The sequence below is a fragment of the Apiospora marii genome (assembly GCF_038362585.1).
Source record: "Apiospora marii strain CBS 49790 chromosome Unknown utg000013l_segment0_segment0, whole genome shotgun sequence".
NCBI classification, from domain to species: domain Eukaryota; kingdom Fungi; phylum Ascomycota; class Sordariomycetes; order Amphisphaeriales; family Apiosporaceae; genus Apiospora; species Apiospora marii.
Window position 1 is genome coordinate 2,204,227 of NW_027117384.1, and position 18,486 is coordinate 2,222,712.

Consider the following 18,486-nt stretch of genomic DNA (forward strand, 5'->3'; position numbering starts at 1 on the left):
AATTCAGCCTAGCATGAAAGCTCTCAGTCACGAAGGCGAGTAAGTAGAAGTAGTGTTTGAAAGATATACTACTGAATATTACAACATTGTCGATTAGACCATTACACAACCTCCCAGATTAAGTCCCTCCGCCTCCATTCTGTTCTCAGCCGCTTAACTCCCAGTATCCAGCATTTATTTCATGAAGCCCGCCTGGCCGTCCCCAGTAGAGTCAGTCATGGGGTTAAGCCGGTCCAACAACCCCGACTTCTTCCTGCCCGCCTCGTCGTGGGACGATCCCATCTTGTCCGTGCCCCCGCGCTCCCCGGCGCGCGTCGAGTCAAAGGCGCCCGGCTTGCGCGTGCTGCCGTACGTGTCCTCGTCCGCGAAGCCCTTGCCCGAGTCGACGCGGTTGTGGCGGGCACCGGTGCCGCCGGTCGTGGAGGACGTCGTGCTGCCCATGTCGCTGGCGGCGGGCATGTTACCGGTCATGCCCGAGGTCGTGCCGCTGCCGCCCGTGCCGCCCGTGGTGCGGCCGGCGAGGGAGCCAAGGCCGCTGGGGGCGCTGCTGCCGGCCATCCTGCCGGATTGGGTCGTGCCGGACGTGCCGGTGGTGGTGGTGTCGCCGCGGTTACCCCTCATGGCCATGGCGGCGGCGGAGGCGGCGGCGCCTCCGGTGCTGCCGGTTACGCCGCTTTCGCGGCTGGTGGTTGATGCGCCGGAGGACATCGGGTTGCGGCTACCGGTCATGCCTTCGTCGACCATGGCGGTTCGGCCCGTGGAGGAGGTGGTGTTGCCGCCGGTGGTGGTTCCCATCTTGGAAGTTGAGGAGGTGCCCATGCCCATCCGGCTGCCGGTGCCAGTAGTAGACGAGGACGTGACGTTGTCGCCTGCGCCCGTGCGGCCGGAGTACTGCTTGGCGTGGTGGCCCTCGCGGCCGCCCTCCTCGTTGAAGTCGCCGTGGAAGGTGTGGCGCTCGACCGGGTCCTTGTCGGACTCGTGGCTGCGGTGGAGGGCCTTGTCGAGGCCGCCGACGTCCTCGGGCTGGCCCTCGAAGTTGTCGTAGCGCTCGTCGCGCCCGTGCAGCAGGCCGCCCTGCGACTGCCAGTCCGACATGTTGACGGCCGGCAGCGTCGTCGTCTGGTGGTGCTGCGCCTTGTTGTGGTGCGTCTCGTGGATGGGGACGGTGGTGTGGACGACGTGGGGCTCGATGGTCTCTTTGTGGACGACGGGCTGGATGGTCTCGTGGAGGTGGCTGTGGGTTTCTCCATGTCAGTACAGGATTCATCGAAGGGAGGGATGGGTTGACATACTGGTGGACATGCTCGCCCTCAACGACAGGGGCGTGGGCCTTTGTGCGAGTGGTGTCGTGGACGACCCGCTCATCGTGGAAACCCTCGGTCTCGGCCGCGAGCCGGCGTCGGGTCTCCTCGTTGTTGCGGTGGTCAAACTCGCGGTGCTCTACGCCGCCGAGCTTGTGGTGGTGTTGCTCAGGCAGAACCTCGTGGGCTTCGACTGGCTGTACCGTTTGGTGGTCTATAGCAAAGTCGCTATCAGCAAATGTGATTTTTCACGTCATAGTCATGGTGTGTCAAAGTGGTTCTTACAGTGGTCCTGGTGCACCTCGCGGTCAATGGCTGTGTTGATGTTCTCATGCTGCTGAGGCTTGACCGCCTCGTGCTCGACGGACGGGGCAGTGGCAGAGTGGACTGTGGTGTCGTGGTGACCCGACTTCGAGGTGAAGTCGCGGATTGCTTGCTTAGCCTTCTCCATTATTGCGGTTTGGCGAAAGTGTTGGTATGGAGTTGTGTGGAAGATGAGTATTGGATGAAAAGAGTTTCGGGTGTCAACTCTGGTGGCGAAGACGATGGTGGAAGTATGTTATATGTTGTGAATGAGTCAAGTGCTTTCTATCTCTTCCCTCCTCCACGAACTCATCCATCCTTTATAGAACTTGACAGTATTTTGACGTATCCCCTCCGTAGAGCCCGAACAAGCTGGGACGTCATTCACCCCTATAGCGCTGATCCGACCGAACTAATAGAAGGCTGACGCAAACACTCTGGCGATGATGACAGTTCGAAACCACTTCAGCTTCCTCCTCCCAGGTGATACTACTACTACACAATGCTGTACGGCTCCCTTCCGCGTGGGCACCAGTAGCTCATCAGGCATCGCAACAGCACCGAAGAGAAGTCGATGCGCCCTTACGATCGACGATCAGGAACAATTGTAGATTCCCATAGCTCCCAGCTCCGTCAAGCCACAAAGACGCCCCTCCTGAACAGGGGAATGGGGCTTTTCTGGGCCAGATTGCCAAAGAAAAGGCTTGGTATCAGCGGAACAGACGAACCGCCATTCGACAGTGTGCTGGTCGACGTACAAGTAGCTACTGTAACCGAGAGACCCACTGGAGCTCGCTAGGTCCATCGGGTAGAGATGATGGGGACGGATCTTCATCTAGGGTTAGGCGCTATTGCGAGTGATGATTCTATCAGCAAAGATGGCATTTGAGTCGAGTGGGGCCGCTGAAGAAAGACCCCCCCCGGTGCTCCCGATTCTTTCGTGCTATTTCATGTTGAGCGAGGGCAGAGGTGAGCAAGATGAGGACCTCAAGTGAGATATTATGTCACATGTCAGTGATGAAATCGCAGCTACACCATGAAATCTCACGAGATTTCAAACAGTACAAAGAGTTCCTACCGAGACACTGTCACGATTGCCAGGCCGATGGTCTTCTTCAGATGGAAGCCTATCTCATACTACCGTACGTCAACGAACAGACATGGCTCTTGATCCTCCTGTTGCGGGCGCGTGCGGACCCAGCCCCCATCGCCATCGTCATTTTCCGCCCGCACGGCTTTCAGCCGTAACCTCTCCTCCAGAGGTAGCCACAGTAGCTATTTTGACCTAGCACCTAGGTGTGCCTGGATAACTTCCCTCTGGCGACCACCGGCCCATGACCGTACGATTCCGACAGTCGCCGGCCTCAAGTAGAAAGAACACGGCGTGGGGCTAGCGAAGATACTACCGCCACGTAGGTTAGAATAGCCACCCAGTAGAGATCCAGCAGCTGCCCTTCTCACAGCGAGAGGGAAAAAGAAAGAGCCTGGGCCCTTCCCCACACCGGTCGTGAGTGGCGTCGACGCTTGACGAGCGCTACTGGGCGTTGAAGCTAAAGTGCTAGGACTTTGCCAATATACCACTATGACCCCTGGATGACGCATATAGTTAGTAGCCATCGTGCATTTTGGGCAAACCGAAGCTGAGTGGAGCAAACTCTCCTGGAGCTTCCTTGAGCTCACAAAACATCATGGGAACAGCATCATCATAGCTTATCTTTTTTTTGCATCTTGGGGCCTACGGAGTGAAACGGGGGGGGGGGGCAACGAATAATGCCATTGGCTGTGGGGGGAGCTGCCCATTACGTTCGCATGCCTCTCTTTCTTCTCCTGGGCAACCAAGGGGTGGGGGAAAAACCACACATCATCCGAAGGCCATAGCTGCAAATACTCATGTAGAAGGCCTCAAAAGTCATATGCAGGCCATACTTCCATCTCTCTACCAGGCCCACTTATAGTACTGAATATACACGCTGTTACCGGATCCTCTTTGAGCTACGTGCCTACACCAGACCGTCCTGTGCTGGTTCAACTATGAGGAGATTTCTGTCCACCCACCTGGGGAGTCTGAGGCGGAAAGACCGGGAGCCCAGGGAGCCCAAGGCGCCGACTCCCACACAGGCCGACCCGTTCACGATACCACGGAGCGTGTCTTACAGGAAAGCCAACCCGCGCCTCCCCGAACCGCGCAAAGTGGTCTCGCTCGGGTCGGTGCGGCGGCCTAGCCACTGGTCACATCATACCCATGGCCGCCATTCAGTATCGGTCGACAAGCCGCAGGAGGCCGAGCGGCCCTTCAGGTCAAGCCGGGAGGATCCCACCTGGGCTGTCGCGGCCGGCCCCAAACTGAAGAAGAAGGTCAACTCGCACGAAAGCGAGTCTAGCCAGCATCCTGCGCTTAGGAAAGGCGGATACCAGACGCAACATTTCGAGCCTCAGCCTGTGAACAAGGCCCCTCCGCGGCCCCCTCGGCCTGACGAGACGAGCTCCAAGCCTCCTCGGCAGGAGGCAAGCTCGAGCGGATATGGGCAGACTCTCGACACTGCTAGATTCAGAGAGAATCGCAATGCCCCTTCGAGCCAAGTACCAGTGCAAAGCCAGGGGCCGGCGCAGAGCGCCGATGAGCAAATTCCCGACACTGCCAAATTCAGAGAGAGGCAGAATACCCCATCAAGACAGATGCCGGTTCAGAAAACTGTGCCCTTGCAAGGCGCTGCTGACGGGAGGAAGCCAGCGATGCAGTCTCCAGAGCAAAACAAGGCCATAGTCGACAAGGTCCAAGACTTGTCGTGGGCAGTCGAGAGCGGACTCGATTTGACGAACACGGTGGACCAAGACGAATCGATACAACGTCTTCCAGGTAAGCCATATTTCACGGCCCCGCCTGGCCTTGCGGAGAGAAAGCTAGCTTTACGATCGATGCTAACCATATGCCAGCCGTCATCCACGAACACGTCCGACCCCAGGTGCACGAGGTCCGCGAAGAGCGCATAGAGCGCCACATCCACAACTACGACATCTACCCGCAAATCCAGCCCATCTACGACCTCGAGATCCTGCCGGCGCGCCACTTCATCGAGGACGCCGACGGGCGCCGGGTCGAGGTCGCCGAGGCCGACCTGCCGTGCTGCACGGGCGGCAACCAGCGCTGGCGCATCGGCCTCGAGGCGCTGCGGCACCGGACCGTCCCCTTCGCCGCGCCGGCGCCGCTGAACCTGCAGCGCAAGTCCGAGATGATCACGCGGAAGGAGCGGGAGACGGGCGGCGGCGCAGAGGTCCTGCCGACGACGCACGCGGAGTATATGGGGGTTAGGGGCACGCCTTTGGAGGTACAACAGGGCGAATCCTTCCGCCGGAGCTATCGGCCGGCTCCTGGGGGGCTACAGGCGGTCCCTAGGATCCTGCGGGAGGGGAGGGAGTCGTTGATGAGCGATAATCAGATGGAACAGAACGTGGCCGCAGGTGGGACTCGGACGTATGTCTAGATCTGATGATAAGGACGTAAGGTAGCATGGCGTTGCAATTGCATTTGAATGGATTTCATCTGATTGAAGTTGCATCCCTTTCCTCATAATAAAAGGCTCGCGATGGTGTGGGTTGTTTGATTGAGACCCGGTTTGATATTTGCGCCTGTAAGTTGCAAATCTTTTATCAAAGGGTTGCCGAATCCTGTGCACCAATATGGTACAAAATTGCCATAATACGGCTCATGTTGACCGTCCATAGCAGTCTCAATTCCTCGTAGTCTTTTGATACTGAAAGGAGATCCGAAAAAGAGGAAGCAGGAACAGCAGCATCAACAACATGAGGAAGAGACCAAGTTTCAACGGGAAAGTCCTACCAACGCAGCACATTAGTTGGCAGCATGGACGGGACGGACCATTAGATCTTGCGCTTCCAACCTTAACTTTTCTCCTTGGGAAAGATTCCAGTCCTTCGTAAGTTTCGAGGTTGGGTAGAAATTGAAATCCTTCATGCAATGCACAATGACACCAGCGGGGAATCCTTCCGCCCCAAAACCATCGCAACCCTTCCTACTGGCGAAAGGGCACGAACATTCCGTTTAGATTGCAATGCAGAGCTATGAGTATGAAAAAGAAACATCATACAACATGGGCAATGCATATTACACCGTCAAAGGAATATATCCCCGGGCAATGTGGTGCCTTTTGGGCTGACGAGGCTTCGTGCCGCGCGGTCGCCTCAAGCCCGATGATGATTTAACCCATCATCATCACCATCATCCCCCTTTTCTCATTACTAATAGCTGCATATGTTCCCGCATCTAATTATAGCGAATCAGACTGGCGGTTTTCTCGCCTCTACTCACCATGGACATCGCAGTACATATCTTACTCTGGTCGGGCATCGGACTTGCTGTCGCATGCAACTGTCAATTCGGCGCACCCACAGGAGCCAAGAGCGCAGACACTTGCAGAAAGGCATTGGCTTCTCTGAAGACGGTGGTTTGTCATGTTTTGACTTGCGGCGTACGGTGCTGGTCAGTACGGAGAGGGGATGGTGGATAACAAGTGAATCCGAGGTATGCCAGCAGCACCAAGTCAAGTTCTCTCGCGAAGCGTCCGAAGCCATCTAGCCCCCTGTCTTCTCGAGAGAAAGGTAATGCCTGAAAAGATCCGATTGTAGTCTCGTCTTTGGACGGTCTTAGGCTACGACACGCGTTCATCATTCTCCTGTCCAAGGAAGGACCTCCGTGTATAGCACCGTTGAGTGGCTCAAGCAGAGGCTCAAGAGTATGAGCAGCAGCATAAGTTATCCTCTGCTAACTTTTACCCCGGAATACTACTATGACGGCTGCGCCCAGAAACCTCATGCTGCTTTGAGACTTGCATTGACCGAAATGTGCAGATAACGACCTGGGTCGCGCTGAGACATAACTTTTTTCCACCCGAACGGGCTCGCCAGTCAACGCAAAAGGCAGAGCCTCCTAGGATGTCTCGCCCATCAAAGCTTGTCTAGTGACCATGAACCATGGCGAGCTTCATGCAGTTCTCGAAGGGCTCGGGCATTGATCTGCAATCTAACCTTTTTGTCACGTTTCCTGCAGGCTGCGCCATAGAGACGAGCAGTTATACTGGCTCCGACTGAGTGTTCGTGAGTCTGCCCCCGGCTAAGGTTCATGCGCTGGAAACAAAATGATGTCGCTACATCATCCTTCGAGCTCTATACCAGATGCATACCACACAGTCCAGGACGCCTATAAGTCTCCCCTGGGATCTCGACCAAGTTCAAGTTAATCTATCCTTCAATACCAAGCCACTTCACTTCATCCTTCCTCTCTCTTACCTCCTTGGATCATCACCCATTATCCGTTCAAGCCGACGGTATCTTCCATAACTTCCGGACTACTCTTTCTAGCCTACCAAGTTACCCACTCTCTCCGACAAAATGAAGTCCGCCGCAGTCGCAATGGTCGTGGCCGCCACCGCCGTCTCGGCCGATGCCCCTCTTGGCGGCTTCCCCGGCGCGAACGGCACTTTCAACTCGCCCTACAACACCAACACTGACAAGGTAAATAACATCAAGACCCCTGAGTTATCCTGACATACATAATCAAAGCCGACCGCATTTGCTAACCAAGACTTTCTCTCCCCAACAGTGTGTATTCAAGAAGGTCGACGGAAAGGAGTACACCTGGCCCGCGGACAAGTGCACCCAAACCGAGGCCATGGCCACCATCCTGGGCAGCGCCTGGACCGCCTCGGCCGCCGCCGCCGCCACCTCTGACTTTGCCACTGCCCAGCCTACCGGCGATGCCTCTGCTGCCCCCTCTGGCAACGGAAACGGCGCCTACACCTTCGGCGGGTCCTCTTTCACGCCCAGCGGCACCTACGTCCTGACCGGCAGCTCGTGGACGACGACCTTCACGGGCTCCGACTACGGCTCGTGGGCCACGTCGGGCGCCGCCGCCGCCAGCTCCGACTGCTCGACCGATTCCGACATCGAGACCACCATCACCTCGACCGTCCGGGGCACCGTCACCGCGACGGTGCACAGGAGCGCGCACCCCACCACCGGCGACTGGTCCTCCAGCGGGGGCTGGAGCTCAGCCCCGACCAGTGCCTGGACCTCTGGCGAGGCTGGTGCTGGCAGCTCGGCCGCCCCCACCGGCGCCTGGTCCTCGGGCGCCTCGTGGGATTCGGCCTCTTCCTACGGCTGGGCCACCGTCACGGCCGGCAGCCAGCCCACTGGCGGCGCCGGTGGTGCCGGGCCCTACAACGGCACCGTGGGCAGTTCGGGTTCGGGCTCGGGCTCGGGCTCTGCTGCAGCCACCCCCAACGGCCCCGCGGGCACCGGGGCTGCCAGCCCGACCAGCGTCCCGGTCAACGGTGCCGCCAGTGGCGCGGTCACTGCTAGCGGCTTGTTGGCTGCGGTTGGGCTTTTCGCTGTGGTTGCTTTGTAGAATGCCTCAGCAGCGCGGACAGCGGCGGCAGCAGCAGCAGCAACGGGAGGCAGGGCTTCGAAAAGAGAGAGAGTTCTAACGACCAGGTCCTCCGCTACGGGGAGGGGGAGGAGGATCCGGATTTTCATATATTCACGACGCTTGCCACTTTTCTGCAATGCCCAGGTGTTTCTACCCACTAGGCATTCTTTTGAGCTGGAAGCATTCATGACCCCTTTTTCTTTTTGTCTTCTCCTTATTTTCTCCTTACTTAATGTCAGACTCACGAATCTTTTCCTTTTTCCTTACTGTCATCATCATCGCATCTATGGGCTCGCTCTCGAGCTGTTTGGTTCTTTTCCTACCAGTCATCTTCCAGCCGAGGCCCTTATAGCCATGCAAAGGGGAAAATAAACTTAATTAATATTGCTAGGATTTAGGGGCCTTGATTCACAATGTAGATGCAGTCACATCCGCATTCCCTGGTCAAAAGAACTCCATATATATCTTAGGTAGAAGAATGAGAAGAAAAAGTACTTATGTTTCATTCAAGGGGCCTCCTCCATGCATATATGGCCATGTAGCGAAGATATGATCTCTTCTCCGTCATTGGTAATCCAGGCATGGGGCGAGGTCTCAGCTCATGTAATTCATACAAAATCAAGCACAGATCGAATTCGACTCCTCGCTCTTTCGGTGAACTCGAGTAAACATTCCTGGGACGACTCGCTACCCTGTATTAAATCCATGCGCGTCCTACGGAACTTTGTTGTGGGAATACTGGTGGCATATACAACTCAAAGTAGAGAAACTAGGTTTGGTGGGAACGGTTTATACATTGATGAGCTGCACGCCCCCGGGGGTATTCCCCGTGACGTTAACAGACAGGCCACCAGGGGTCTGCAAGACGTTCGTTTCCGTCAACGATGTTCTCGGCGACTCGTTCGCATAGTTCATGAAGCTGGCCGCCGCCAGTGCACTCGAGATTTCATGTGTATGTATTGTAATGTAAACGCCCTTCGCTGCCCCTGAGGCGCGACCATGTATATACAACATCTTGCCGCTGGCAGTGAGTAAGCCCCAGAGATTCTTATCCGTGCTATCCTGTACTCACAGCCCAATTCACGCGTTTCTTCATTCCACCTCGTCCATTATCATGTAATCGTTCGGCATGACTCATGTAAAAGAACCCTCTCCCCTCGTAACTCCGTTTATACGAAAAGAAAATGCAAAATGACGTAGCCTCTTCTCTTTGCTTTTTCGCATAGGCCACCAACCAACTCCCCTCTCAATCAAAATAACACAGCCCCGGCCAGTATCCCGCAAGCAGACCAAAGAACGCTCAACCAAGCCGCACCGTCTCCGCCCCCGCTCCTGCTGCCGGCGCCCGGCAGCTCCTTCTGCACCGTCGCCGTCGCCGTCGCCGCGCTCAGCGTGCAACTGGCGGTGCCGCACTCGTAGCCGCTGGGGCAGCAGCCCGCGACGGGCCCGGCGTCGCCAGGACAAAGAAACCAGCCGCCGGCGCAGGTGGACGGGGTCGGCGGCGCCTCCGGGACGTCGGTGACGGGCACCACGAGCGTCAGGCCGTTGGAGGTGAGCGTGGTCTTGGCGATGGGCGGGCACGACGTCGTGACGCAGTCGCGTCCCGTGCGGCAGCAGCCCGAGCCCGCCGTGGCGAGGCAGGCGTAGAAGCCCGTCGGGCAGTAGTCGCTCGGCGGCTCCGTGGTGGACGGCGCGGGCTCGTCGGTGGTGACCGGAGAGCCGGAGCCGCTGGTGGGTCGGTAGGGTGGGAGACCGTCGGTGTCGGTCGATTGATCCGTGGTTGTCTGCGTGACGGTGCTCGTCGTCGGCTTCGGCGAGGACGGGCTGACCGTAACCACGACCGTCGTCACGACCGTTGTAGGGGACGGCGCCGCAATGACCGTCGAGGAAGTCGTCGTCATGGTAATGACGGAGACCGAGCTGGCAACGCAGCCGATCTGCGCGCACATGTAGCCCGGTATGCAACATCCGCCGCCCTCTTCAGCCGAACACGCCGTGCTCCCGCTCCCACAGTTCCCGACGGCGCCACCGCAGTTGGCGCCAGTTGGGCAGCATCCCACATTTCCCGCGTTCGGTGCGTTGGCGACCTTGAAGCACCTCTCACCCGTCGCGCAGCAGTAGTTAGGCTGCCCGATCGTGTCGCAGCTCTTGGTGTTCTCCGGGCACGCGAACGAGCGGCCCTGCAGGCGGGCCAGGGCGTCTCGCCTCCGCCGGAACAGCGCCAGTGCGATGCTCGAATCCTCCAGGGCCGCCTCACCGCTATAGTGCGTGCCGAAGGGCGGGCGGTACGGCAGGCTTGCCGAGGAGTTGGCGGCCAGCAGCAGCTCCTCTTCGGGGGCCAGGTTGCGGCGCGCCTCGATGGGCGACCGGGCCGGCTCCAGTTCGGGCACGGCAAAGCCCAGGTAGTGCGGCAGGAGCTTCTCGCCCTCATCGAGGGACATCTTCTTGACGGCGGTGGGTAGAACTTGCTGCGCGTGGAGCTGGGTTGCGATCAGCACCAGCAGCGATGCGGGCAGCCCCAGGAGAGTCTGCAGTGGAGACACCATCGTGGATGGTGATTTGAGTTCCGTTGTTCGAGGAGATCTACTGGTAGTGATGTGTTCCTGAATAGTGGCGATGGCGATGATCGTCTTTTTGGGTTTCAAGATGCAGATGCCAGATTATATGGTATTGCGACCAAGCGCGATTGCGCGATTGCGTTTTGACCTGATCTTGGTGTGGGTTGCTACGACGGTGTGTTATTGTCCGATTGATGTAAGACAATCCAACCAGCAACGTTATTAGTTCAGGCCCGATTGCACGATCCGGTTCCCACGCAGGACTTTTGTTGTACGACAGGAACAGCTTGATCTCATTATGGTGAAAAGCTGTAAGGAGTAGGTAGGCGGTGACTGCTGTGAGTGGCAGCTGAAGGTGAGAAAGTAAGTGGCTGGGAGGGGAGCTTGATGAAGTCAGTCTGGTGTGTTGTGCTGTCGCTGGTCCACCTCGGCCCAAGTGCCAGGCACAACTGGCACCCTACGCTCACCGTCTCTGAGTTGATGCAAGGAGACGGCAACCGAAGCCGTTGTTTTGTTGTGAGACGGGAGCACCCAATACAGTTTCAGTACACTTCACATACCGAAGTCTGTATTGTTTGCGTCCGTCTCCCAAGAGATGAAGGAGTTCTTAATTTAAACAAGTACTCAACGTATGTATTGATCGTTTGGCGGCACAAGATCAGTTGCGTTGCCGGGATCGGTCCCTGCATGCTAACCTGCCCGTCGGGCCAGGCACACCCCTGTAAACCCCACTGACGCTACACACCCGGCCCCCTCATTAACAACCCCAGTATCCTGGTTCTCGATGAGTCGATCGGATACGTATGATGGATCGCCTGCTGTAGGGCATGAGATAAGAAGATACTGCCTGAGAACATCTATCTACATGTAATTAGATATCAAGATGAAGCTACCAATGTTTTCGCAGATGTCATGCGACTGTTCCAGCAGCGCATACGACGGGTGTAAACCTCACCGTCCTTGCTAGCACTTGTGACAAGATAAGGGTATGCATTACATGTTATTTACAGAACATCCCATAACTTGACACTTATAGCTTCAAGAACCTCCTGACCTCCTTCTTGATGAACTCGGTGTCTTGCTTGGACCCTATGCCACCGCCAGCGAAGTGTCCCCATACCGTCTCGATAATTGAGAGCTCGCCCTTCTTCAGATGCTTCACTTCCTCCTCATTGTCCTCGGGCGGGAAGTACTGATCAGTGCGACTCGGCATTATCAAGCACCTGGCTTTGATGTTTGACAACGTCTTGGCGAGATCTCCGCCATCCTCGGGGTGCAGCAACGAAATATCGCCCTTCTGCCAGGTCCAAAGCATGGCCAGGAGATCGTTGGCGTCCGGACCTGTTGTCCAGTTTGCTTCGAGGTACTCTTGGAGGGTATCGTATCCAGCTTCCTTCCAGCACTCTTGCCGGAACCAGCCCTGGCTCAGAGCCCAGGTTGCGTATACCCTTTTGAAAGCCTTGACGCCATCAACCGCTGGCGTCAAGTAGCTCCCGTTGTGGAAGTCATGAGCTGTGATTAAGGCATGCTTAGGACCTTCCAGGAAAGACCAGTTGTGCCAGCTCGTCCTCGCGCTGGTTGCGAGCCCGACAATGTTCTCTACGAAGTCAGGGTACAGCGTGGCCATGTGGTACGCCTGCTGTCCACCCATGGAGAAGCCAATGTAGGCAAACAGTTTGGATATTCCGAACTCCTCCGTACACAAGGCATGCTGTAGGCGAATGTTATCTTCGTAGCTGACCTTAGCGAATCTGGGGCCTGCGGAGCGTCGGTATTAGTTCTATTCTTCTCTGTCGCAGACGGCTTCTGATATGCGCGCAGATAACAGGAATACCACGAGTCAACATGCATGCAACTGCGTGATATGACCGCAACTGTACCAAAAGCTAATTTGGAATATAGGAGCTCTCAAGCATGCTTACCATCAAAGGGAAGTGGCTGATTTGACGGAGATGACGATTCGCCTCCACCCATCAAGCCCACGACAATGACGAAGTACTTCTCGGGTGGGAAGGGCGGATCAGAGTTGCCGTCTTCGCTGCTGTACAGAAAAGACAGCGTGCCTTTGAGGTCGCCCCCGAAGCATGTCGGCATCAGCACGGCCGGGTTCGATGGCGAGCCAAAAGTCCAATACGCCAATTTGGCCGGGAATGCCTGCCCAGCTGGCTCCGACCGCGACGACAGGGTCAAGCCCTTCTGGAAATATTTGGTTTCTGGCATAATGTCTGGTGTCTCTGTTGCTGTTTGAAAGGAGAAGAGAGAGGGGGTTGTCGGAGCGGGGAAGTTGGAGGCCATCACTGCCTTTTTATATATGCAAGTATGAAGTTACATCATGAGGACCTTGGCGGGGTCAAAGCCGCGAACACAATCTGGGGTATTGCCAGTCCACGACACGTACAAATCGCCATATCTTCTCTGGATGTTGAGATAAGACCGAGAATAGAGGAGTCGATAAGCGGAGATTCCATGTCAATAATATACAAAGGGCTATCCACAAACGGTATGTTCCGCCAAAAACTATCTGCTCATCTCGATGCGAGATCCCCTATACTACGAGGTTGACGGGTCGATCACGATGGCTAGCTATGATTTAGGTAATGTTGCGGAGCTGGCGCAGGTCAAAATGGAATTGGTTCAAATTTGATTGAATACGCTTCTACCTAACTCTGGAGGCTATTGAATTCAACAAGGGAAGGAGCGATGGAAGGCACGCACATTGGGTACTTATCCAGTTTCGCACCTTCCACGACTGAGGGAAGGCGCAAACCACCCGAGCCTTCCAAACATTTCATGAAAAGTTTGGAAAATTTACACCTAGGCCTGCCAATCGGGGATGTAGCCGCTCATTGCTACGAATTTTCAACATATTAGGCATAATCCTTCCATAATTCTTCGAAAAGGCGTCCGCATACAGGTCCTGATCCCCTTTATCTCGTGCGTTAGACGCCAATAGACCTACCGCATCTTCTAGAAACTGTATCAAATTGCAAGAACGGTTTTCCAACAACGCCATGTTGTCACCTGCGAGGGCCAGTCCCGATGTCTCCCAGAACGAAGAACTCCTTCGCACCGCTAAATCTCTCAGACTCCGTTTTGCGGACGACGAACCTGTCAACATTGATGCATCTCTTTCCCAGCAGACGAACGACACCAGGAAACACAAAACAGTTCTATTTGCTCCATTCAGAGCTTCTTACGGTAATGCTGCCGTGCCAAAACCGCGAGACAATGACAACCAGGGTCACCCAGGCTACAGCGGCTTGGATCACATGAAGCAGCATTCCTACGTGAAAGCGCCGGCTGATTTGTTTCCGCAAGATGATGTCAGCCAGAATCGTAAGGGTCACAACAACTTCGATCACACCAAGGAACGTCCTGATGGGTTTTCGCCTTACGCGAGAAACGCGGTCGACAAAAACTCAGGATATATTCAGCAACCCATCAGGAAGAACGACACCTACAATGGAGCTCACGTAATGAGTGACTTGAACCATATGACCATTGGGCGAAAATATCGTCAGGAGCGTGGCTATCCTCAAGACTACCGTTCGCCACAGCCGCAACAGCCCTACTATCCCTCTCCAAGACCTTATACCCATGCTCAACAGTACCATGCTGACCCGCTTCCCCCTGATGTCAACCGACCACAACAACATGCCGTCCGTCATTCTCGCTCACGGTCACGATCTCCCTCGTCTGAGCCTCCTGTAGTTACCGAGCTTGAAGAGCGCTACCACAAGCTACGTCTTGCTCTGCACTCCAAGGCCATGGATGGATTTGAGAAAGTGGAAAAGGAGTTAACCGATGAAGTGACAGCATCCGTCAGTGCCATCTTCGACCCAGTCGCCCAACTAGACCAGAAGTTCCGTCAAATCCTGCTTACTCTATCTGATGGCGAGACACAGCTCAACATTGTGTCCACCCAGGACAACGGAGAAGACAGTCAAAGATCCCAAACTGTACAGATCAGCACCCTGGCCATGGAATTCGAGAAAGTGTTGGCCAATGGCAAGAATGAGCTCTCGCGCCTGCGACAAGACTAGGAAGCAGCCCAGGCCGAGATCGAACTTATTGGCAAAGAGCTTCTGGCCATGCCATCGTACGGCGAGGATTCTGGCTTGTCTGAAGAAGGGCGTCGTGGTAAGGGAACCAAAGGAATGAAATCTAAACTTGACGGTCTCCTGGACGAGCTCAGTGAAGACCTGGACCGTACGAGCAGCGAGGTGGTGGAAGATATGAGCAAGTATGAAAAGGTATGTGATCCCCTTGCCTGGACCGGCTGGTTGACCTCACGAAGATCGTAAACCGGAGCGATGTGCTGATTCAACTCCAGAAATTTTGTGAGAAGGCGAACAGTGAGACGGGCAAGATTATGGCCGCATTCTTGGGCGGAAAACTGTGACTTCTGGGCGGGCGGCAGTGGTTGGGGTTGTGCTGCTACGACGCCTCGCAGGCATGATCGTGGTTGCTGTTCATCGAGAGTACGTCGGATCTGATGTGCTGAGCGAGTAAATGTCCTCTTGAGCAGACGAATGGCGCGTACGGGTCTAAGGCGTGGGTGCATCTTGCTCATGTTCAGAAGATCCGTCTACATTAGTGACATCTAGCAGCTCTGGTGGTTACCGGTGGGACGAGTGAAGGGCGGGATCTTATACCCCCAGCATGTTGGCTGATTTACCAGAGAGGGGATATCTTGCTTGTACAATGTTGGAGGGGCAGCGGAAGCGTCTTACAACGCACAACCTCTATCTTAGCTCGTATAGTAATCGGTTTCATGGCACTCTTGGCCAGGCAATGTGCAGACAGTCGTATGATGATGGTTAAGTTTCAGGGATACCAGTAGTGAGGTGAGCTGCATAGCCACCGATTTCATGCGCAGGAGGGCTGCATACAGGCGTTGTTGACGAAGTCCGGTGTTGGATGTTCGTGTGTGTGTTGCCGAATACGTCCCATGTTCGAAGAGAGAGCAGGTCAGCTCCCGTTCTACAAAAATAGACCGGCTAGTATCCAATCGTAATCGTGGTCAATATCAGTCAGAGTGCTATAGGCATGTTTGGTTTCATGAAATGCGGCATCTCTATTATTATCTGGGTACAACCCATTTCTAACCCAGTGCTCGCTCTTTGATAGAACTCGATAAAATTTGGAGTTCAGGAGTACTCGCCAGGGAAAACTTGGTAACAAATTAAAGACAAACCCCGAACGCCAATTCGCTCCAACGATGCAGACCCGTAGAGAAAGCATCGTGTAATCCCCACGATTGAACATGATAAAAAACAGAAATCTACCGTCTTTTTTCTTTCTTTTTCCTTGTTCTCCATCTCTCCTCCCCCGCTTCGGACCCTTCCTTCCTGTCAATCAAAAACGCCATGCAGCAAGCAAGTGGCAGTTGGGGTGTTAAGGTATACGGCTATAGGCTTGCCGTAATATGTAGGTATGTTTTCCGTTTCTCCCCCACTTCGAACTCCGGTGGTGCAGAGCCCCAACATGCGGATATCATTGGTCGGCGGCCGACGACACGCCATACCCGCCCCTGCCGCTAAGCCTCCATTTCGGTATACATTGATGCTCAAACGGCCAATATGGGGTGGATGGATGATCGAGGAAGGATGGGTTTGCTTGCTTGCTAGCTTGCTGGCGACGTGCCGCGATGCGACCGGGCGTTGAACCCGGGGAGGCGCATTTTCGTGCCGACCAAGATGATAAGCTGCAAATCGACGAGAAAATGCTGCTGCTGTGATTGGAGATGGCGTTGCTCCACGTCTGACGACGCCCGCCTGTTTTGTTCACTTTCTCGCTTTACTGCTCCTCGGGCACCACGACGCCCCACGGATGCTGCTCGCCACCGTACATGATGTCCTTGAGCCAGCCCTTGACCTTGAGGGTGACGGGACCGCCCTCGCCCGCCTTGCCCATGGGGAAGGGCAGGTCCTGACCTCGGTGGTGGATCAATGAGATGGGCATGACGAAGTACTGTCAGGGGGTTACACGTTAGCAAGTTTTATCTTTGTGTGTGTGTACGTGGGTGGTTGTGTATATGTGGCGTGTAGGTAGTTTTAAATTTAGATGGTCGGAATGGATTGGACGGGCGGTCATCTCCATCTGATGTCCGTCCTAGGAGTCCTAGAACATAGGATGCCGAGCGTACAGTACACCCAGCAGATGGGACGAAAAAAGGAAAAGAAAGAAAACTTACAGCAGTGCCAGAAGCGAAGCATTCGAGCAGTCTCCCCTCGCTCTCCGCCTCCATGACCTCCCCAATCGTGTACTTGCGCTCGACGACCTCGACCTCGTCGCCCAGGCGCTCGCGGATGAGCTGCAGGACGCTGCGGCGGGTGACGCCGTCGAGGATGAGGCGGTCGTCGAGCGGCGCCGTGACGACCTGCGTCTTGCCCGACGCCTTGTCCGTCCACACCACGAAGAAGTTGCTGGCGCCGGCCTCGGTGCAGTAGCCCTCCTGGCCGTAGAGCCAGAGGATCTGGCCGAACCCCCGCTCGCGCGCCTCCTGCGTCGCCAGCAGTGAGGGGCCGTAGTTGGCGCCCACCTTGGCGTAGCCGAAGCCGCCGACCCAGGCGCGCACCATGTCGTCGGGCGAGGTGTGCAGGCGCATGCCGCCCGCGGGGTTGTCCATGACGGGCATGTAGCTGGCGATGATGTAGAGCAGGGCCTCGGAGGGGGCCTGGACGCCGAGGGCGGCCTGGGTGCCGATCATGGTCGGGCGCAGGTAGATGAAGGTGCCGGGCCGCTCGCGGGGCAGCCACTTGGGCCCGTCGACGGCCATGAGGGCGAGGACCAGGCGCTCCAGCTCGGCCGGCTCAAAGGCGGGCAGGGAGATGCGCACCGAGGACATGAGCATGCGCTCGGCGTTGCAGTCCGGGCGGAACAGGCGCAGCTTGCCGTCGTGGCCGCGGTAGGCCTTCATGCCCTCGAAACACTCGGTGGCGTAGTGCAGCACCGAGGCCGTCGGCATCAGGCTCAGGGGCCCGTACGGCTTCAGCTCCGGCGTGCCCCAGCCCGACTTGGCCTTCCACGGCACGCAGATCATGTGGTCGGTGCAGATGCTGTTGCCGTCCTCGCTGGTGACGCCCGGCGCGGGGATCTCGCGCGGCGCCTTGGTGAACGAGTACGTCAGCTTGGAAGCGTCGAGCCGCGGCAGGGCCTTGGTGTGCACGCCGTTGGTGATGTTGGACGTGCCATTGGCCTCGGCGCTGCCGTTGGTGCGGTGCTCAATGGCCTGCTCCGTGAGGTTCAGATCCGGCTCACCCGCATGGGTGTTTGCCGGGACAGCCGAAGGCGACATGCTGATGGGGATGATGACGGCGATGGTCTAGAGGCTTTGTGCGTGTATAGCAGCAGCAGCAGAAGCAGCAACAGCAGCAGCAGTGAATGTAACGAAGTCAGGGAGGCACTTCAGAAACCAATGTTTGGTTCAGATACACTACACTCTTGAACGACCTGCAAGATGCAGAGACAAAAGAGTTTAAGAGAAGGTTTTGTTGTTGTTGGCAGGTGTGGAAATCAGTGGCTGGACCACGAGGCAGTTTTCAGTTTAATTGCTGGTCTGCCAGAATAAGCCGATGCAATAACAAGTAGTAAGTCGTAAGTAACGTGCAAACAACAAAGAAAAAAAGGGAGCGTGACCATTGATAGAATAAGTAGAAGTATAAATTTCCCACCCTTTGGCCGCGGCCCCCCTAGGTACTTCCACTAAGAAACCAATTCTTCTGAGTCATTATTGGTCAATCCCTGTGCGTGTTTGCGGTTGCGGGCGCGCGCTGCTGCTGGCTGCTGGGCTGCGGCGGGACCGGCCCAAGAAAACGAGTCACCTGAAGGGCGTCCGTCGTTTCCACATCCCACATACCCCAAGAAGACGACGGAATCG

The 18,486-nt window shown here is 56.1% G+C and overlaps 7 protein-coding genes across 7 annotated transcripts; 2 read left to right on the plus strand and 5 right to left on the minus strand.

Moving 5' to 3' along the window:
• Nucleotides 1–174: 174 nt before the first annotated feature.
• On the minus strand, nucleotides 175–1,752 carry PG985_015812 (uncharacterized protein; the record flags this gene model as incomplete). Its single annotated transcript, XM_066835578.1, has 3 exons — nucleotides 175–1,234; nucleotides 1,293–1,515; nucleotides 1,587–1,752. The coding sequence occupies 3 exons, from the start codon at nucleotides 1,750–1,752 to the stop codon at nucleotides 175–177; spliced, it is 1,449 nt and encodes a 482-aa protein (XP_066676781.1).
• A 1,883-nt stretch (nucleotides 1,753–3,635) lies between these two features.
• PG985_015813 (uncharacterized protein) lies at nucleotides 3,636–5,086 on the plus strand (the record flags this gene model as incomplete). Its single annotated transcript, XM_066835579.1, has 2 exons — nucleotides 3,636–4,461; nucleotides 4,539–5,086. 2 exons carry the CDS (start codon nucleotides 3,636–3,638, stop codon nucleotides 5,084–5,086), a joined length of 1,374 nt encoding a protein of 457 aa, XP_066676782.1.
• A 2,108-nt stretch (nucleotides 5,087–7,194) lies between these two features.
• On the minus strand, nucleotides 7,195–8,376 carry PG985_015814 (uncharacterized protein; the record flags this gene model as incomplete). Its single annotated transcript, XM_066835580.1, has 3 exons — nucleotides 7,195–7,661; nucleotides 7,731–8,008; nucleotides 8,276–8,376. The coding sequence occupies 3 exons, from the start codon at nucleotides 8,374–8,376 to the stop codon at nucleotides 7,195–7,197; spliced, it is 846 nt and encodes a 281-aa protein (XP_066676783.1).
• A 920-nt stretch (nucleotides 8,377–9,296) lies between these two features.
• PG985_015815 (uncharacterized protein) lies at nucleotides 9,297–10,592 on the minus strand (the record flags this gene model as incomplete). Its single annotated transcript, XM_066835581.1, has 1 exon — nucleotides 9,297–10,592. One exon carries the CDS (start codon nucleotides 10,590–10,592, stop codon nucleotides 9,297–9,299), a length of 1,296 nt encoding a protein of 431 aa, XP_066676784.1.
• A 1,042-nt stretch (nucleotides 10,593–11,634) lies between these two features.
• Nucleotides 11,635–12,824, minus strand: PG985_015816 (homoserine O-acetyltransferase; the record flags this gene model as incomplete). Its single annotated transcript, XM_066835582.1, has 2 exons — nucleotides 11,635–12,362; nucleotides 12,527–12,824. 2 exons carry the CDS (start codon nucleotides 12,822–12,824, stop codon nucleotides 11,635–11,637), a joined length of 1,026 nt encoding a protein of 341 aa, XP_066676785.1.
• A 791-nt stretch (nucleotides 12,825–13,615) lies between these two features.
• On the plus strand, nucleotides 13,616–15,006 carry PG985_015817 (uncharacterized protein; the record flags this gene model as incomplete). The annotated part of the gene is made up of 3 exons (XM_066835583.1): nucleotides 13,616–14,599; nucleotides 14,648–14,857; nucleotides 14,938–15,006. 3 exons carry the CDS (start codon nucleotides 13,616–13,618, stop codon nucleotides 15,004–15,006), a joined length of 1,263 nt encoding a protein of 420 aa, XP_066676786.1.
• Nucleotides 15,007–16,403: 1,397 nt separating this feature from the next.
• On the minus strand, nucleotides 16,404–17,904 carry PG985_015818 (branched-chain amino acid aminotransferase; the record flags this gene model as incomplete). Its single annotated transcript, XM_066835584.1, has 2 exons — nucleotides 16,404–16,577; nucleotides 16,801–17,904. The coding sequence occupies 2 exons, from the start codon at nucleotides 17,902–17,904 to the stop codon at nucleotides 16,404–16,406; spliced, it is 1,278 nt and encodes a 425-aa protein (XP_066676787.1).
• Between the last annotated feature and the right edge of the window lie 582 nt (nucleotides 17,905–18,486).